At 38.1% G+C, this 15,880-nt stretch overlaps 1 protein-coding gene across 1 annotated transcript in view; it reads left to right on the top strand.

The window, feature by feature from the left end:
• Positions 1-15,880, top strand: part of TMEM260 (transmembrane protein 260) — a 72,779-nt gene that overhangs the window by 31,159 nt on the left and 25,740 nt on the right. Inside the window, exons 5-8 of the mRNA XM_086319035.1 lie at positions 2,241-2,418; positions 3,583-3,696; positions 7,325-7,504; positions 9,307-9,347. Of these exons, the coding sequence (XP_086175161.1) occupies positions 2,241-2,418; positions 3,583-3,696; positions 7,325-7,504; positions 9,307-9,347 (513 nt within the window). The remainder of the gene's footprint in view (positions 1-2,240; positions 2,419-3,582; positions 3,697-7,324; positions 7,505-9,306; positions 9,348-15,880) is intronic.

Raw genomic sequence — 15,880 nt, 5'->3', positions numbered from 1 at the left:
GATCCATAGCTTTTTTTTTTTAGATTCATAGATTCTTATTTATTCATTGGATTACAGTCTGTTACTTTAATTATGCTCAAGTTTTCCCCAGTTTGGCCAATGAGAGTCCTGTAAGCTGGCTAATATACTCTTTGGTCATGCCTCTATTTGAGCATTTCCTTACGTTGTGTCCCAAGATGTTTCTAATTCGTTTGCTACTTGAGCTTTTCCAATCCTGGAATCAGCCATTTCTCCAAGGGTGCTAATTTATGTTTTAAGTAAAAGAAGGAATCTTGTATCTTTTGCTGACTTTCCAAAGTCATATTGACAGCTGAAACTTAGAAGTTTCTTTAAATTGTTACTAATACTTTAAGATTAATTCATTCTTTTATTTGCTAAGTTTCCTTTCTGTGCTTGGGGCCAGATGCTTCCAATTAAGTGAAGTTTAGCTCCAGTTCACATTTCAAAAAACAATGTAAAAATCATTGATATGCAGAGATGAGCTAGAAACCTGGGAATTGAAGAGAAAATTGAGAGAAGAGTAGAGTTTTAATAAAGGAGCAGGGAGGACCTTCAGTTTAGGGCTACAGCACGGGCAAACGTATGGAGCTAGGAATAGGCAAGTCTTATTAGGGAATTTTAAGGAGCTTGACTACTTGGTGGGAGGTCATGTTGGTAATTAGTGTCTAGGGGGTCCAGTTTATTGGGAGCCTGGATTCCAGGTTGATTCTAATTCATCCTGTAGGAATAATGAGTATTCACAAAGAGTATGCTTTAGAAAGTTTAATCTGATGTTATATTTGCAGAAGGATTAGAAAAATGTAAGGCAAGTTAGGAAACTCTTACTTTGAATCTAAGGCAATAGGAATACAAATGGAAAAGAATCTGGAAAGGAATTTGGAAGGAAGAAATAACTTTAGGTTATTCAATCAGGAAAACTGGGAGAATGGAGTATTCTGCAAGAAACAGGAAACTGATGATTTTTATAAGGGAAAGAGAACAGGAAAATTGTAAAGAGAAATTCAGAGAAAAACAGGTTTGGTGATATTGAAATTTGTTAGCTTTTTTTTCTACTAAGGTTGATTAAAACCTATACAATTACTCCATAATTTTTATGCAAAACAATGCAGCTAAAAAGTAATGACCTATGATTTGACGTCTCAAAACAAATCTCTAAATTGAGATCCAGATTCCTCAATTAATTTGAAATGTGGACTTCTGTTGGCATTGAGAGTGAGGAATTTGTTTCCAAGTGTAGCTTTGATTCTTCTGTGTTACTAAAATTCACACTCCCACCCTTCTCTTTAAAAAAAAAAATATCATTTTTAACTTTGACTTTGTGTAAAGAAGAAATCATTAGAAACTAAGAATTTAGCTTACAAGATCTTAAAATCACCAAATATTGTGACTAAGACATACTTTGCCATATGTTGGGAGATAAATGTAGAAAGTACCTAGACCCAAACATACCACAAGAAGTGAGAGTGAGTGTTCCTGAACAGATATTCCTTTTTTTTCTTTTATTTATTTATTTTTAAAAGCTTTCTATTTTGTATTAGGATATAGCTGATTAACAATGTTGTGATATTTTGATAGTTTCAGGTGAGCAGCAAGGGACTCAACCATACACATACGTGTATCCATTCTCCCCCCGACTCCCCTCCCATCCAGGCTGACACATAGCATTGAGCAGAGTTCCCTGTGCTATACAGTAGGTCCTTGTTGGTTATCCATTTTAAATATAGCAGTGTGTACATGTCCATCCCAAACTCCATAACTATCCCTTTACCCCATCCTTCCTCACTGGTAACCATAAGTTCATTCTATAAGTCTTTAAGTCTGTTTCTACCAAACAGGTACTCTGCCATTTTATTAATTTTTCAGTCTTAATCAGTCATGATCATTTTTCTTCTTAGATATAGCAAGAAAAATGGCACAGGTTTGTTATCTCTCCAGTTTCTGTCTCTTGAGGCTTTCTAAAATGGCTTGAATCCTAAAGAGTACATCAGAGAACTAAACCTCATTCAGTTCATAAGATACCAAGCAGGTTTGTTCATTTGTTTCTTAATAGGTTAATGTATGGACTTTGTAATTAAAATCTGTTGAAAGGAATTATTACATGAAGTAATGTATTAACCATCTAATGTGTTGGGATAGTGCTGGGCGGCTGTCATAATTTCTGCTGCTACAGTTTATAAAAAGGAAAATAAAGTCAGTTCTTTTTGTTGGGAAAGAAGATTTCATGTTATCTGTATTTGCAGGCTTTCTGGCTCATATGCTGGAGGAATCCTTGCTGCGGGGGTGTTTTCATTTTCTCGTCTAACATGGCAGTGGTCCATTGCAGCAGAGGTTTTTAGCTTAAACAATCTGTTTGTGGGCCTGCTTATGGCTCTTACTGTACATTTTGAGGAGGCAGCAACTGCACAAGAAAGATCAAAGGTAACCTATTTTGATCAAAGTGAAATCACTTTTTGTTTTAATTTTTAGACAGATGCTCTGTTTCTTTTTAACTTTGGTTTAGATACTGTTTATCTATTCTGATTACTGTCAAGGTAATCTAGGCATGTTGAGAGAAAAAGCACTCTCAAAACACTCTGTTTTTTTACTGTAAACTATGAGAGCCTTTATAAAACATGAGAATTCTTTTTCTGTCCCAGAGTTCAAAAGTTTTTTGGAGAATGAGGGTATTACAAAATCCCCTTTGAGTCTTATGGGAAAGAAAGGCTTGTTAGCTAATCCAGTGTCGTGTGTGTGTGTGTGTGTGTGTGTGTGTGTGTGATCTTAAGATGCCAAGCTCTAGGTTGACCACCTTAAATTATTTACCATTATGGTTCATTGGCTTATTCTCTAGTTTCACAAAAGATCAAATAATTTGTACTTTTTTTCACTAAAAGGAAAGTAATCAGATGTAAAATGAAGTGGTTCTGAAGAGATTATAATGACTTCTAAGACCACTGCTATCATCAAAATAATTTGCAATGTGGAGGAACCCTGTCTTCTAAGGGCTTACCGTCTACACATTGAAGAGTTCTGAATTATCTTAATATATGGGCAGCCTTTGTCATTAAAGAATTTAGAAACAACATCAAGGTTTATCTGTGGTTTCCATAAACAAGCCTGTGATGATATTAGAGTTTATTTTTTGTTTAAAATAAACCCTTTTATGATTATGAAAATAACACATGTTCAAAAATAGCAAAAAGACCACCCGTAGGGAACCAGGTTTCTAAATAAAAGTGTTATATTTAATTAATTTAATAGAAGAAAATGTAAGACAAAGAATTGCTGAACTTTAGTTCTAGATTTCACTATACTATGTTCTAAAGAACTTGTCATCATATAGGACTTCCTAAAACCTAGTTTGAAGACAGTAATTTAAGGTCAGACTGCAGTGATTTGATAAGAATGAAAAATATTAATAAAATAATGGTGATAGATAATTAGTGAGTATTAAAGCATGATTGTTTGCATTAAAAGTTTGATGTTAACCTGGCTTACTGTATAAATGTTTAGTTTTAATAAAAAGAATAGCTTTTTACTATTGTGCTTTCTTAGTTTTCAGTGAATTTTTAACTTGGATTATTTGCTTTTATTATTTTTCAGATAGCTAAAATTGGTGCTTTATGCTGTGGCCTTAGCTTATGTAATCAGCACACAATAGTACTCTATGTTTTGTGCATAATACCATGGATTCTCTTTCGGCTTTTAAAAGAGAAGGTATGTTTTTGAGTAAAAATGCCCAATATGACATTTATGGCATCAGAAAACATGGAGTTTATTTATTTATTAGTTTCATACAAGGCTTGATAGGGATATTATAAAATCTATAGATGGTTTTGGGTAGTATGAACATTTTAACAATATTAATTATTTTAATCCATGAACATGAGATATCTTTTCATATGTGTCTTCTTCAGTTTCTTTCATCAATGTCTTATAGTTTTCAGTATACAGATATTTCATTAATACCTCCTCGGTTAAATATATTCCTAAGCTATTTATTATATTTGATGCTATGCTATTATAAATGAAATAGTTTTTTTTTTTTTCAGATAGTTCATTGTTAGTATATAGAAGCACAACTAATTTTATATCCTGTAACTTTCCTAAATTTGTTAAGTTTTACAGCTTTTTGATAGAATCTTTCAGTCAATTCAGTTCAGTAGCTCAGTCATGTCCGACTCTTTGCGACCCCATGAATTGTAGCACGCCAGGCCTGCCTGTCCATCACCAACTCCCAGAGTTCACTTAGACTCAACGTCCATCGAGTCAGTGATGCCATCCAGCCATCTCATCCTCTGTCATCCCATTCTCCTCCTGCCCCCAATCCCTCCCAGCATCAGAGTATTTTCCAATGAGTCAACTCTTCACATGAGGTGGCCAAAGTACTGGAGTTTCAGCTTTAGCATCATTCCTTCCAAAGAAATCCCAGGGCTGATCGCCTTCAGAATAGACTGGTTGGATCTCCTTGCAGTCCAAGGGACTCTCAAGAGTCTTCTCCAACACCACAGTTCAAAAGCATAGAATCTTTAGGATTTCCTATTTAAGAGCATGTCATTTGCAAACAGAGACAATTTCACTTCCTTTCTAGTTTGGATTCCTTTTATTTCTTTTTTTTGCCTAATTACCCTGAGTAGGACTTCCAGTACTATGTTGAACATGAGAGGTGAGAGTGGGCACCTTGTCTTATTCCTGATCTTAGAGGAGAAGCTTTCAGTCTGTCACCATTGAGTATTGTGTTAGCTGTGGCCTTGTCATATGTGACTTTCATCATGTTAATATATGCCCCACATCAATTAAATCAAAATTATTTTAGAGTAGGATCAGCCACTGGCTTGGCTCTGTAGATGCACAGAACTGCTGGCTGATCAACCTCTGCTCTGGCACCGCTGCAAACAGGAATGTGTTCTCCCAAGACTGGAAACCGGTCGCTGTAAGCCCTGCTTCCCTTCTCCATCTCTGTCTGATCCCCAGTGGTTGAGCCCCAAAGATCTATGCCCCCACCGCCCCTCCACCGCACACCGCCGCAGTGGTCCCTGCGAATGAATGCTGAGTGAGTCTCCTAAGGAGCATCCTGCAATGCCTGGGGAGCATCCTGCAGTGCCTGGGGAGCATTCTGCAGTGCCTGGGGAGCATCCTGCTGTGCCTGGGGAGCATCCTTCAGTGCCTGGGGAGCATCCTGCAATGCCTGGGGAGCTGGATTTCCACCCTGGGGGCTCTTTTCCCACTGGAAAAAGTGTACCCCAAAGGGAGTCTTCCAATGCAGTGCTGTGCTGGCCTAGGGGAGGAGTGATATAGTCAGAGTGCCCCTCAAAACTTCAAGTGCAGTCCTTCTCAGTCTCTGTGGTCCAGGACTTCAGCCTCAACCCCAGTGTCTGGGATTTTCACAGCAGTATCTTGTCTACAGGTAGTTGCTGATGGTGTTTTGTGGGAAGGACTGAAGTTGGGATTACTTATGTTGCCATCTTGATGGCGTCACCCTTAGCCAGGCTTCTGATATCAGGGAAGGTGTATCTAGATCATGAACTTAAAAAGCAAATCTTTTGTTTTAAGTCTGGAGGGAGAGCCATATTCTCATGTAAAACATACAAGACCCAGAGCTGACAAGTTAGGAACCTGATCTGAGAGCCTGTTTACCCTGTACTTAGATCAACCTCTGATGAATGATGAAATTTGGGAAAGTGTGACTCTTCAGAGCACCTTTTATTTTTATTATTTAAAGAGCAGAGTCTAGAAAATAAGATCTACCAGTGAAGTGATAGGGAATTGGATCTGACTGCTCAGGTGATCTAAGGCAGAGAAGGAAATTAGTTGGTTGCAACCCCAACTGCTTACTTAAATTATCTGGAAAGATTTAAGAAAGTAAATAGGTGTTTGTGTGTGTGTATGCCTTTGTGTGCTCTCACCACCCTAAAATAATTCTGATTTATTTGACTGGGTGTGAGGCCCTGGGACTGATAGTTTCAAAAGTTCCCCAGGTGATTCCAGTGTACATGCAGCTGGGACTCAGAGCCACTCTCCTGCACGCTCTGAAATAGTTCTCATGTATTTGTTTCTCTATTTCCCACACAAAAGGAAAATTCAGCAGCAACTATGTCTTGCCATTCTAAACTGAACTTTATAGTGTGCAGAAACTGCCAAAATCTAAACATTTACTTTCTTTAAAGCTACTTTTAAGAATAGCAAAGGCATATTCTTCAATTAGTTATTTCTTCCATTTTTTTCATCCCATCATTTTGTATGAATCTCATTACCGCTTTAGAAATGTCAAACAATATCAGTACTGTAATAAAAACACTCCATTTTCAATGAAGAATGCTTATTTGAAAATGCTAGTGTAAGTCAACTACTTTTCTACTTCTGGGGAACAGAAATCTTGGTTCTCATATTCATTGTCACCTATGAATTTCCCTTTTTCGTAAAGAAAAAATTGGCAATTTCCACTCACGATATTTGTAAGAGGCGACATTTCCAATTACTAAAGCAACCGTAGAATTCTTTTGGACTCAATCTTTGTAAAAATTTGGCAGAGTTTTCCTTGGTCTTAGAAACATGCAGAAGCAGGACTTCCCTGGCAGTACAGTGGTTAAGACTCTGTGCTTCAGTTACTTCAAGGCTTGCTCCTTGGTGGGGGAACTAAAATCACATGCCAATGACATGGCCAAAAAAGAAAAAGCAAAGAAGAAACTTGCAGATGAAAAATATATTCTGTTTGAGGCAAGATTGTTGCATACAACAACAAATTTCCTTCTTTCCTATGTAAATTGAGGGAAAAAAATAGCATTTGGATGAACTTGAATGTTACTTAAAAACTAGCTTCATTTGTACTAAGGATTTCCATGAAATGGCCAAAACTCTTGTAGAAAGAATATATTATTAATGTGCAGTCATAATATAGTGTATAGTTAAAGCCTACTCCTGATGATAATAATGAAGTGAATCAGTATTAGAACAATATCTTGGGCAGTTTTGAAAATGGTCAAACACCATAATCAACACTGAAATCACTTCCAAGTGGGTAGTCTCAGCTGTGCGATGCTGCATGTCATGACATGGTTTTAAATGTAGAGGATGCAATAAACATGAAAATCATGTCTTTGCTAATATTATTTGCTTCACTCAGATTTCACTTGCCATGCAAAGGAGTTCAGGCTGATGCAATTTCCTAGTAATCCACAGTAATCAGAAGGTTTAACATCATCTTCCGTGGTGACTTGATATAAATTGAGAGATCAGCTCTGAGTAAACATATTTGATGTTTTCCGCAATATGTTCTTGAAGTTCCAGGATGAATCTGACTAAAATAAACACTGTGATACATGTGACTCCCTATGCTCTAATGCAGGAACTCTCCCCAGGCTCCCTGTTGAAGTTGAGTCTGTGCTTCTCTGCTGGCCTGCTGCCCTATATTTACCTGCCTGTCTCATCCTACCTCAATCAAGCTCGCTGGACCTGGGGAGACCAGACGACATTGCTAGGATTTTTGACACATTTTCTCAGGGAAGAATATGGAACATTCAGTCTGGTAAATTTATATTTCAAACACTTTTAAGGAAATAACTGGCAAAACTTCAGTGTTCTGCCTGGACCACGAATGGAAAAAAAAACACATGACAGCATGTAGAATTTTCTTTGTTATTTATCTTGCAGACTTGCCCCTTGGAATGTAGCCTTTCACATGAGTTCAAAAAAACTGACTCACTTAATTTGGCATCATCCTTTTGTGTATCCTGAATGTATTTTTCAAGATAACAAGCAGTCAAAAGACACTGCTCCCAGGAGCTGAAGCTTTTCAGTCTTTTTATCATCGGGTATCATTTTGGACCCTTGGTCTATGATTAAAAATATTTGGAAACAGTTAGAGGAAAAACACTTCAAAAACTTTAATATACCTTGACCAAAACATTTCTTTTTTTTTTCAAATATTTGATGAACAGTGTTCATGTTAGTATTTAGTGGGAGACCTAAATATGTTAATACTTCATAAAATATGATCTCACTCAAAGGAAACAGTCTGTTCCAGAGAATTTCAAAAGACTTTGCTTTCCCTAAGACATAGTTGAGGGTAAAACACTAAATGCGTTTGGGAGTAATGGTTATCTGAAAAGTGCAAGGATATACAGATGGGTTTTTATTTTTAAATACACAGTTATGTCTGATTTTTCTTTCATGATTTGTGCTTTTTGTGTCTTACTTGAATTAGGCAAATCTCAGATGACTACAATGTTAAAGAATACCATTTACACAAAATTTTAAACCATGCAAAAACTAATGATCTGTTACTCAATAATACATAAAAGGTAGTAACACTATATAGTTTTAGAATGTAGGGTAATAACTAACATAGAATTCAAGGTAATAGTTACCACTAGGCAATGGCACCCTACTCCAGTACCTACTCCAGAAAATCCCATGGACAGAGGAGCCTGGTGGGCTGAAGTCCATGGGGTCGCTAGAGTCGGACACGACTGAGCGACTTCCCTTTCACTTTTCACTTTCATGCATTGGAGACGGAAATGGCAACCCACTCCAGTGTTATTGCCTGGAGAATCCCAGGGACGGGGGAGCCTGTGGGCTGCCATCTATGGGGTCGCACAGAGTCGGACACGACTGAAGCGACTTAGCAGCAGCACCAGGGGGTAAAAAAGCCCCTTTCGAGGGTTCTGTGAAATATGGTATTTGTGTAGTTCTGTTTCTTCAATGAGTGATGAGTCTATAGATTTTTTTTAAAACTCTTTATCCCCTAAATATAGATTATATATGTTTTTATATATAAGAGATATTTCCTAAAAAATCATTTAATAAAAGAATAGTTATTATTCTTTGACTGAGAAGGTTTGGTGCTTTAAATTTATACTCTGGTTTACTTATATTGGTTATTCCATTGAAATATCGCTTAAGGGCCATTGCAGATTTGAAAATGTGTATAATTCACACATAATTGTGAAATTATAGGCAGGTGATAATGAGCTCTAATCAAAGTGCCCAAAAAAGAGCTTAAAGAGACTTTGTAATGAAAGTGTAAAGTCTGTTAATTCATTAATGTGTTAATCATTCCTGCTAGAAGAGTTTAACTGATTTTTAGCCAATTATTATTTCTGAAATGATTCCTAAGGGATGTCTGTGTTTAGTTTTCACTGGCTTCTCTTAAAAAATCCAAATAGACTCTGAAATAAACACTTTGAATGAAAGAGGAGTTGCATCATATATTTAAAACATCTTTTAAATATATCTTTTAATCTTTTAAATCAGGGTAATTGAAATACAGTAGCCTTCCAAAGTTTCAGTTTAACACTTGTCCAAATAAACTTTTCTCTTTATGTTCAGGCCAAATCTGAAATAGGATCCAGTATGTCTGAAATATTGCTGTGAGTATGAAATATTTTAAACTATTTTTAAATGAATTCTTTATTAATTGCTTTAAATGATTTTAGGGATTTCTGAGTTTATCACTTTGTGAAGCAGTACATCTGAGAAGTAGTTCTCATCTTTGTGGTTAACAGTTTTTGTGTATAATGTCAAATATTCTAGTATCCCATCAATAACATAAAGCTTGAAATGAGCACTAAATACAACAGTGAATAAGACTATTAGGAGACTAAATAGAATCTATAAAATGAAAATGTTTCAACTTTCAGTTGAATACAAAATTACCCAATATATTTTGGCTTTATAAATAACTTTTTCTTTGTTTATATCTTCTTGCTTTTGGAGACATATTAGAACATTGCATTTAGCACAATTTAAACAATCATTTTCTTGTTATTTTGCTTTGAACTATATTGCGGGGAGAAATATCAATAACATCAGATATGCAGATGACACCACCCTCATGACAGAAAGCAAAGAGGAATTAAAGAGCCTCTTGATGAAGGTGAAAAAGGAGAGTGAAAAAGCTGGCTTAAAACTCAACATTCAGAAAACACAGATCATGGCATCCAGTCTCATCACTTCATGGCAAATAGATGAAACAGTGGGAACAGTGAGAGGCTATATTTGCTTGGGATCCAAAATCACTGTGGACAGTGACTGCAGCCATGAAATTAAAAGACACTTGCTCCTTGGAAGAAAAGCAATGACAAACCTAGACAGCATATTAAAAAGCAGAGACACTACTTTGCCTTTGCCTAGAAAAGTCCATCTAGCCAAAGCTGTGGTTTTTATTTCATGCAATAATGGACACAATAAAGGACAGAAGAGGTATTGACCTAACAGAAGCAGAAGATATTAAGAAGAGGTGGCAAGAATACACAGAAGAACTACACAAAAAAGTTCTTCATGACCCAGATAACCACGATGGTGTGATCACTCACCTAGAGCCAGATATCCTGGAATGTGAAGTCAACTGGGCCTTAGGAAACATCACTACAAACAAAGTTAGTGGAGGTAATGGAATTAGAGTGGAGCTATTTCAAATCCTGAAAGATGATGCTGTTAAAATCCTGCAGTCAATATGTCAGCAAATTTGGAAAACTCAGCAGTGGCCACAGGACTGGAAAAGGTCAGTTTTCATTCCAATCCCAAAAAAGGCAATGCCAAAGAACGTTCAAACTACCACACAATTGCACTCATCTCACACACTAGCAAAGTAATGCTCAAAATTCTTCAAGCCAGGCTTCAACAGTACATGAAACATGAATTTCCAGATGTTCGAGCTGAATTTAGAAAAGGCAGAGGAACCAGAGATCAAATTGCCAACATCCATTAGATAATAGAAAAAGCAATAGAGTTCCAGAAAAACATCTACTTCTGCTTTATTGACTATGCCAAAGCCTTTGACTGTGTGGATCACAACAAACTGTGGAAAATTCTTCAAGAGATGGAATTACCAGACACCTGGCCTGCCTCCTGAGAAATCTGTATGCAGGTCAAGGCACAACAGTTAGAACTGGACATGGAACAACAGACTGGTTCCAAATTGGGAAAGGAATACATCAGGGCTGTATATTGTCACCGTGCTTATTTAACTTATATGCAGAGTACATCATGTGAAATGCTGGGCTGGATGAAGCACAAGCTGGAATCAAGATTGCTAGAAGAAATAGCAACAACCTCAAATATGCAGATGACACCACCCTTATGGCAAAAAGCAAAGAACTAAAGAACCTCTTAAAGTGAAAGAGGAGAGTGAAAAAGCTGACTTAAAACTCAACATTCAAAAAACTAAAAAAACTGAGATCATGGCATCTGGTCCCATCACTTCATGGCAAATAGATGAGGAAACAATGGAAACAGTGAGAGACTTTATTTTGGGGGGCTCTAAAATCACTGCATTTGGTGACTGCCCATGAAATCAGAAGACACTTACTCCTTGGAAGAAAAGCTATGACCAGCCTAGACAGAATACTAAAAAGCAGAAACATTACTTTGCTGACAAAGGTTTGTCTAGTCAAGGCTATGGTTTTTCTGGTAGTCATGTATGGATTGGAGAAGGCAACGGCAACCCACTCCAGTACTCTTGCCTGGAAAATCCTGTGGACGGAGGAGCCTGGTAGGCTGCAGTCCATGGGGTCGCACACGACTGAGCAACGACTTCACTCTCACTTGTCACTTTCCTGCATTGGAGAAGGAAATGGCAACCCACTCCAGTGTTCTTGCCTGGAGAATCCCAGAGACGGAGGAGCCTAGTGGGCTGCCGTCTATGGGGTCGCACAGAGTCGGACACGACTGAGGCAACTTAGCATGTATGGATGTGAGAGTTGGACCATAAAGAAAGCTGAGCACCAAAGAATTGATGCTTTTAAACTGTGGTGTTGAAGAAGACTCTTGAGAGTCCGTTGGACTGCAAGGAGATCCAACCAGTCCATCCTAAAGGAGATCAGTCCTGGATGTTCATTGGAAGGACTGATGTTGAAGCTGAAACTCCAATACTTTGGACACCTGATGGGAAGAACTGACTCATTGGAAAAGACCCTGATACTGGGAAAGATTCAAGGCAGGAGGAGAAGGGGATGACAGAGGATGAGATGGTTGGATGGCATCACCGACTCGATGGACATGAGTTTGAGGAAGCTCTGGGAGTTGGTGATGGACAGGGAAGCCTGGCATGCTGCAGTCCATGGGATCATAGAGTTAGATATGAATGAGCGACTGAACTGAACTGAACTGATGGTTTTTCCAGTAGTCATGTATGGATGTGAGAGTTGGACCATAAAGAAGGCTGAGCACTGAAGAACTGATGCTTTTAAATTGTGGTGCTGGAAGAGATTCTTGACAGTCCCTTAGACTACAAGATCAAACCAGTCAATCCTAAAGGAAATCAGTCCTGAATATTCATTGGAAGGACTGATGCTGAAGCTGAAAGTCCAATACTTTGGCCACATGATGCAAAGAGCCAACTCATTGGAAAAGATCCTACTCATTGGAAAAGACCCTGATGCTGGGAAAGATTGAAGGCAGAAGGAGAAGGGGATGAAAGAGGATAAGGTGGTTGGATGGCATCACCAACTCAATGAACATGAGTTTGAGCAAACTCCGGGAGTTGGTGAAGGACACGGAAGCCTGGTGTGCTACAGTCCATGGGGTCACAAAGAGTCAGACACAACTGAACGACTGAACAACAATATTCATTTAATTCTTCAAATATTCATTTATTTAATGTTTTAAGACTTCCTTTAAGCTGTCCTTAAGCTCTGGTTTTGACACATTTTTAAAAATCCAGCCTTACTAGAACCAGCTTAATATATTTTCATCTATATTATCTCTCAGTGTTCTTTGAAAAATGGGTTAATATTTGCTTTAAAACCTATGGAGATTAAGATAACTGAAAATTATCTATAGCAATTTTGTAATATTCTTACAGTATTTCAATATAAAATTAAGTATGAATAGGTTTACCTGACACTAAAGTGATCTCAGTATTAATACAGAATTCACAGGACAACTTGAAAACTTTTAAAAATATGGGGATAATATTTTAAATCTATATGTGAGGTAGCTCACATGTTCTCACAATTTCTAATTTGTTCATTTGCTAATTTTCTTGCTTCCTTACATACTTTGTTCTTTTTTTTTTTAATTACTTTTATTAAACTTTTTGACTGCGCTAGGTTTTCATTGCTTTGTGCGAGCGTTCTCTGGTCTCAGTGAGTGAGGGCTACCCTTCATTGTGGTGCACGGGCTTTTCATTGCATTGGCTTCTCTTGCAGAAAACAACCTCTAGGTGCACAGGCTTCAGTAGTTGTGGCTCATGGGCTCAGCATTTGCAGCTTGTGGGCTCTAGAGCTTGGGCTCAGTCGTTGTGGTGCATGGGCTTAGTTGCTCCAAGACATAGGAAATCTTCCCAGACCAGGGATCAAACCTGTGTCCTCTGCATTGGCAGGCAGATTCTTAACCTCTGTGCCACCAGGGAAGTTCTAAATTTCTTTCTATTCTAAATAAATGATATGTAGTTATTAATAGAAAATTTAGAAAATACAGGTAAGAAAACCAAGAAAATTAAAATTACCTATAATTCCAGCATGCAGAGATAACTACTGTTCTTAATCCATTAACATTCTTGTCTATATCCTTCCAATATTTTTTATATTTTTGCTTGTTTTTAAAAATGGAATCGTAATATACACTCTGTTTTGTTAGCCTGCTGTTTTTCATTTAATACTATATCTTGAAAATACCTCCCTGCCACCATTTAGACTTGTGGCTCCTTTTTCTTTTCTTTTGGGGAGAAGGCAGCAAGAAGCTCAGTTCCCCTTTTAAAGATAAAGACACCTTTATCAGTGTCTGTAGGCTTCTCCTTTGGGGCTTTTCTCCAGGCCAAGACTCCCAGCCTGCTGTTTTCTACCTACCTTCCAAAACTGTCATCACGTTCAGGATCATTGATATATTTTGTCTTAACAAACCCCACATGAACTCCAGAGACGCCTCAAGAGTAATCCTAGACCATACGTCTAACTTTCATTAGTTGCATGTAAAAGTCATCTATGGGGGAACTCAAAGGTCTCCTTTACATTGAAGTAATAGCAGTTAGGTCACATACGCAGAAAAAAAGACTTGACAAAAGTGACGCCCACGCACCCCCACACTGTTGTTCCAATGAAATCATATGTGGAATGGGGATATAATCCTAGCACTCTGTGAGGGAGAGAATTTCTAGTCTTTAATTGTTTCAGGTGGATAGGAGTATTAAGAAAGGCAACTCATAATTAACCTACTAGAAAATTCTTGAACATGATAGAACCTAATCATCTACCTTTTCCAGTCAAGCAAATTGCATTCTTTCTCCATGCATATCTTTAAATTGCCATCTTGTTGGATTACATACTGGAAATTATTTAATCTAACCCTAGGCAGTGACCATGTTTTAAAGCTTACATTTAAGCAACAGATCTCTACAAGAGACTGACTTCGTTCCTTTTGAAGGATAGTTTGAAATGGGCCTCATGCTGGAATCAACAGAAGCAGAGATATTAAGAAAAGATGGCAAGAATACACAGAAGAACTGTACAAAAAAGATCTTCACGACCCAGATAATCACGATGGTGTGATCACTCACCTAGAGCCAGACATCCTGGAATGTGAAGTCAAGTGGGCCTTAGAAAGCATCACTACGAACAAAGCTAGTAGAGGTGATGGAATTCCAGTTGAGCTATTCCAAATCCTGAAAGATAATGCTGTGAAAGTGCTGCACTCACTATGCCAGCAAATTTGGAAAACTCAGCAGTGGCCACAGGACTGGAAAAGGTCAGTTTTCATTCCAATCCCAAAGAAAGGCAATGCCAAAGAATGCTCAACTACCACACAATTGCACTCATCTCACACGCTAGTACAGTAATGCTCAAAATTCTCCAAGCCAGGCTTCAGCAATATGTGAACCGTAAACTTCCTGATGTTCAAGCTGGTTTTAGAAAAGGCAGAGGAACCAGAGATCAAATTGCCAACATCCACTGGATCATAGAAAAAGCAAGAGAGTTCCAGAAAAACATCTCTTTCTGCTTTATTGACTATGCCAAAGCCTTTGACTGTGTGGATCACAATAAACTGTGGAAAATTCTTCAAGAGATGGGAATACCAGACCACCTGATCTGCCTCTTGAGAAATCTGTATGCAGGTCAGGAAGCAACAGTTAGAACTGGACATGGAACAACAGACTGGTTCCAAATAGGAAAATGAGTACGTCAAGGCTGTATATTGTCACCCTGTTTATTTAACTTATATGCAGAGTACATCATGAGAAACGCTGGACTGGAAGAAACACAAGCTGGAATCAAGATTGCCGGGAGAAATATGAATAACCTCAGATATGCAGATGACACCACCCTTCTGGCAGAAAGTGAAGAGGAACTCAAAAGCCTCTTGATGAAAGTGAAAGTGGAGAGTGAAAAAGTTGGCTTCAAGCTCAACATTCAGAAAACGAAGATCATGGCATCCAGTCCCACCACTTCATGGGAAATAGATGGGGAAACAGTGGAAACAGTGTCAGACTTTATTTTTCTGGGCTCCAAAATCACTACAGATGGTGAGTGCAGCCATGAAATTAAAAGACGCTTACTCCTTGGAAGGAAAGTTACGACCAACCTAGATAGCATATTCAAAAGCAGAGACATTACTTTGCCAACAAAGGTTCGTCTAGTCAAGGCTATGGTTTTTCCTGTGGTCATGTATGGATGTGAGAGTTGGACTGTGAAGAAGGCTGAGTGCCGAAGAATTGATGCTTTTGAACTGTGGTGTTGGAGAAGACTCTTGAGAGTCCCTTGGACTGCAAGGAGATCCAACCAGTCCATTCTGAAGGAGATCAGCCCTGGGATTTCTTTGGAAGGAATGATGCTAAAGCTGAAACTCCAGTATTTTGGCCACCTCATGCGAAGAGTTGACTCATTGGAAAAGACTCTGATGCTGGGAGGGATTGGGGTCAGGAGGAGAAGGGGACGACAGAGGATGAGATGGCTGGATGGCATCACTG

Source organism: Bos grunniens, chromosome 10 (assembly GCF_055505025.1).
Source record: "Bos grunniens cultivar Pamir isolate PY7600 chromosome 10, Bosgru_T2T1.0, whole genome shotgun sequence".
Classification (NCBI taxonomy): domain Eukaryota; kingdom Metazoa; phylum Chordata; class Mammalia; order Artiodactyla; family Bovidae; genus Bos; species Bos grunniens.
The sequence above is the reverse complement of the archived record's forward strand: the minus strand, read 5'-3'. Positions and strand labels throughout refer to the sequence as shown.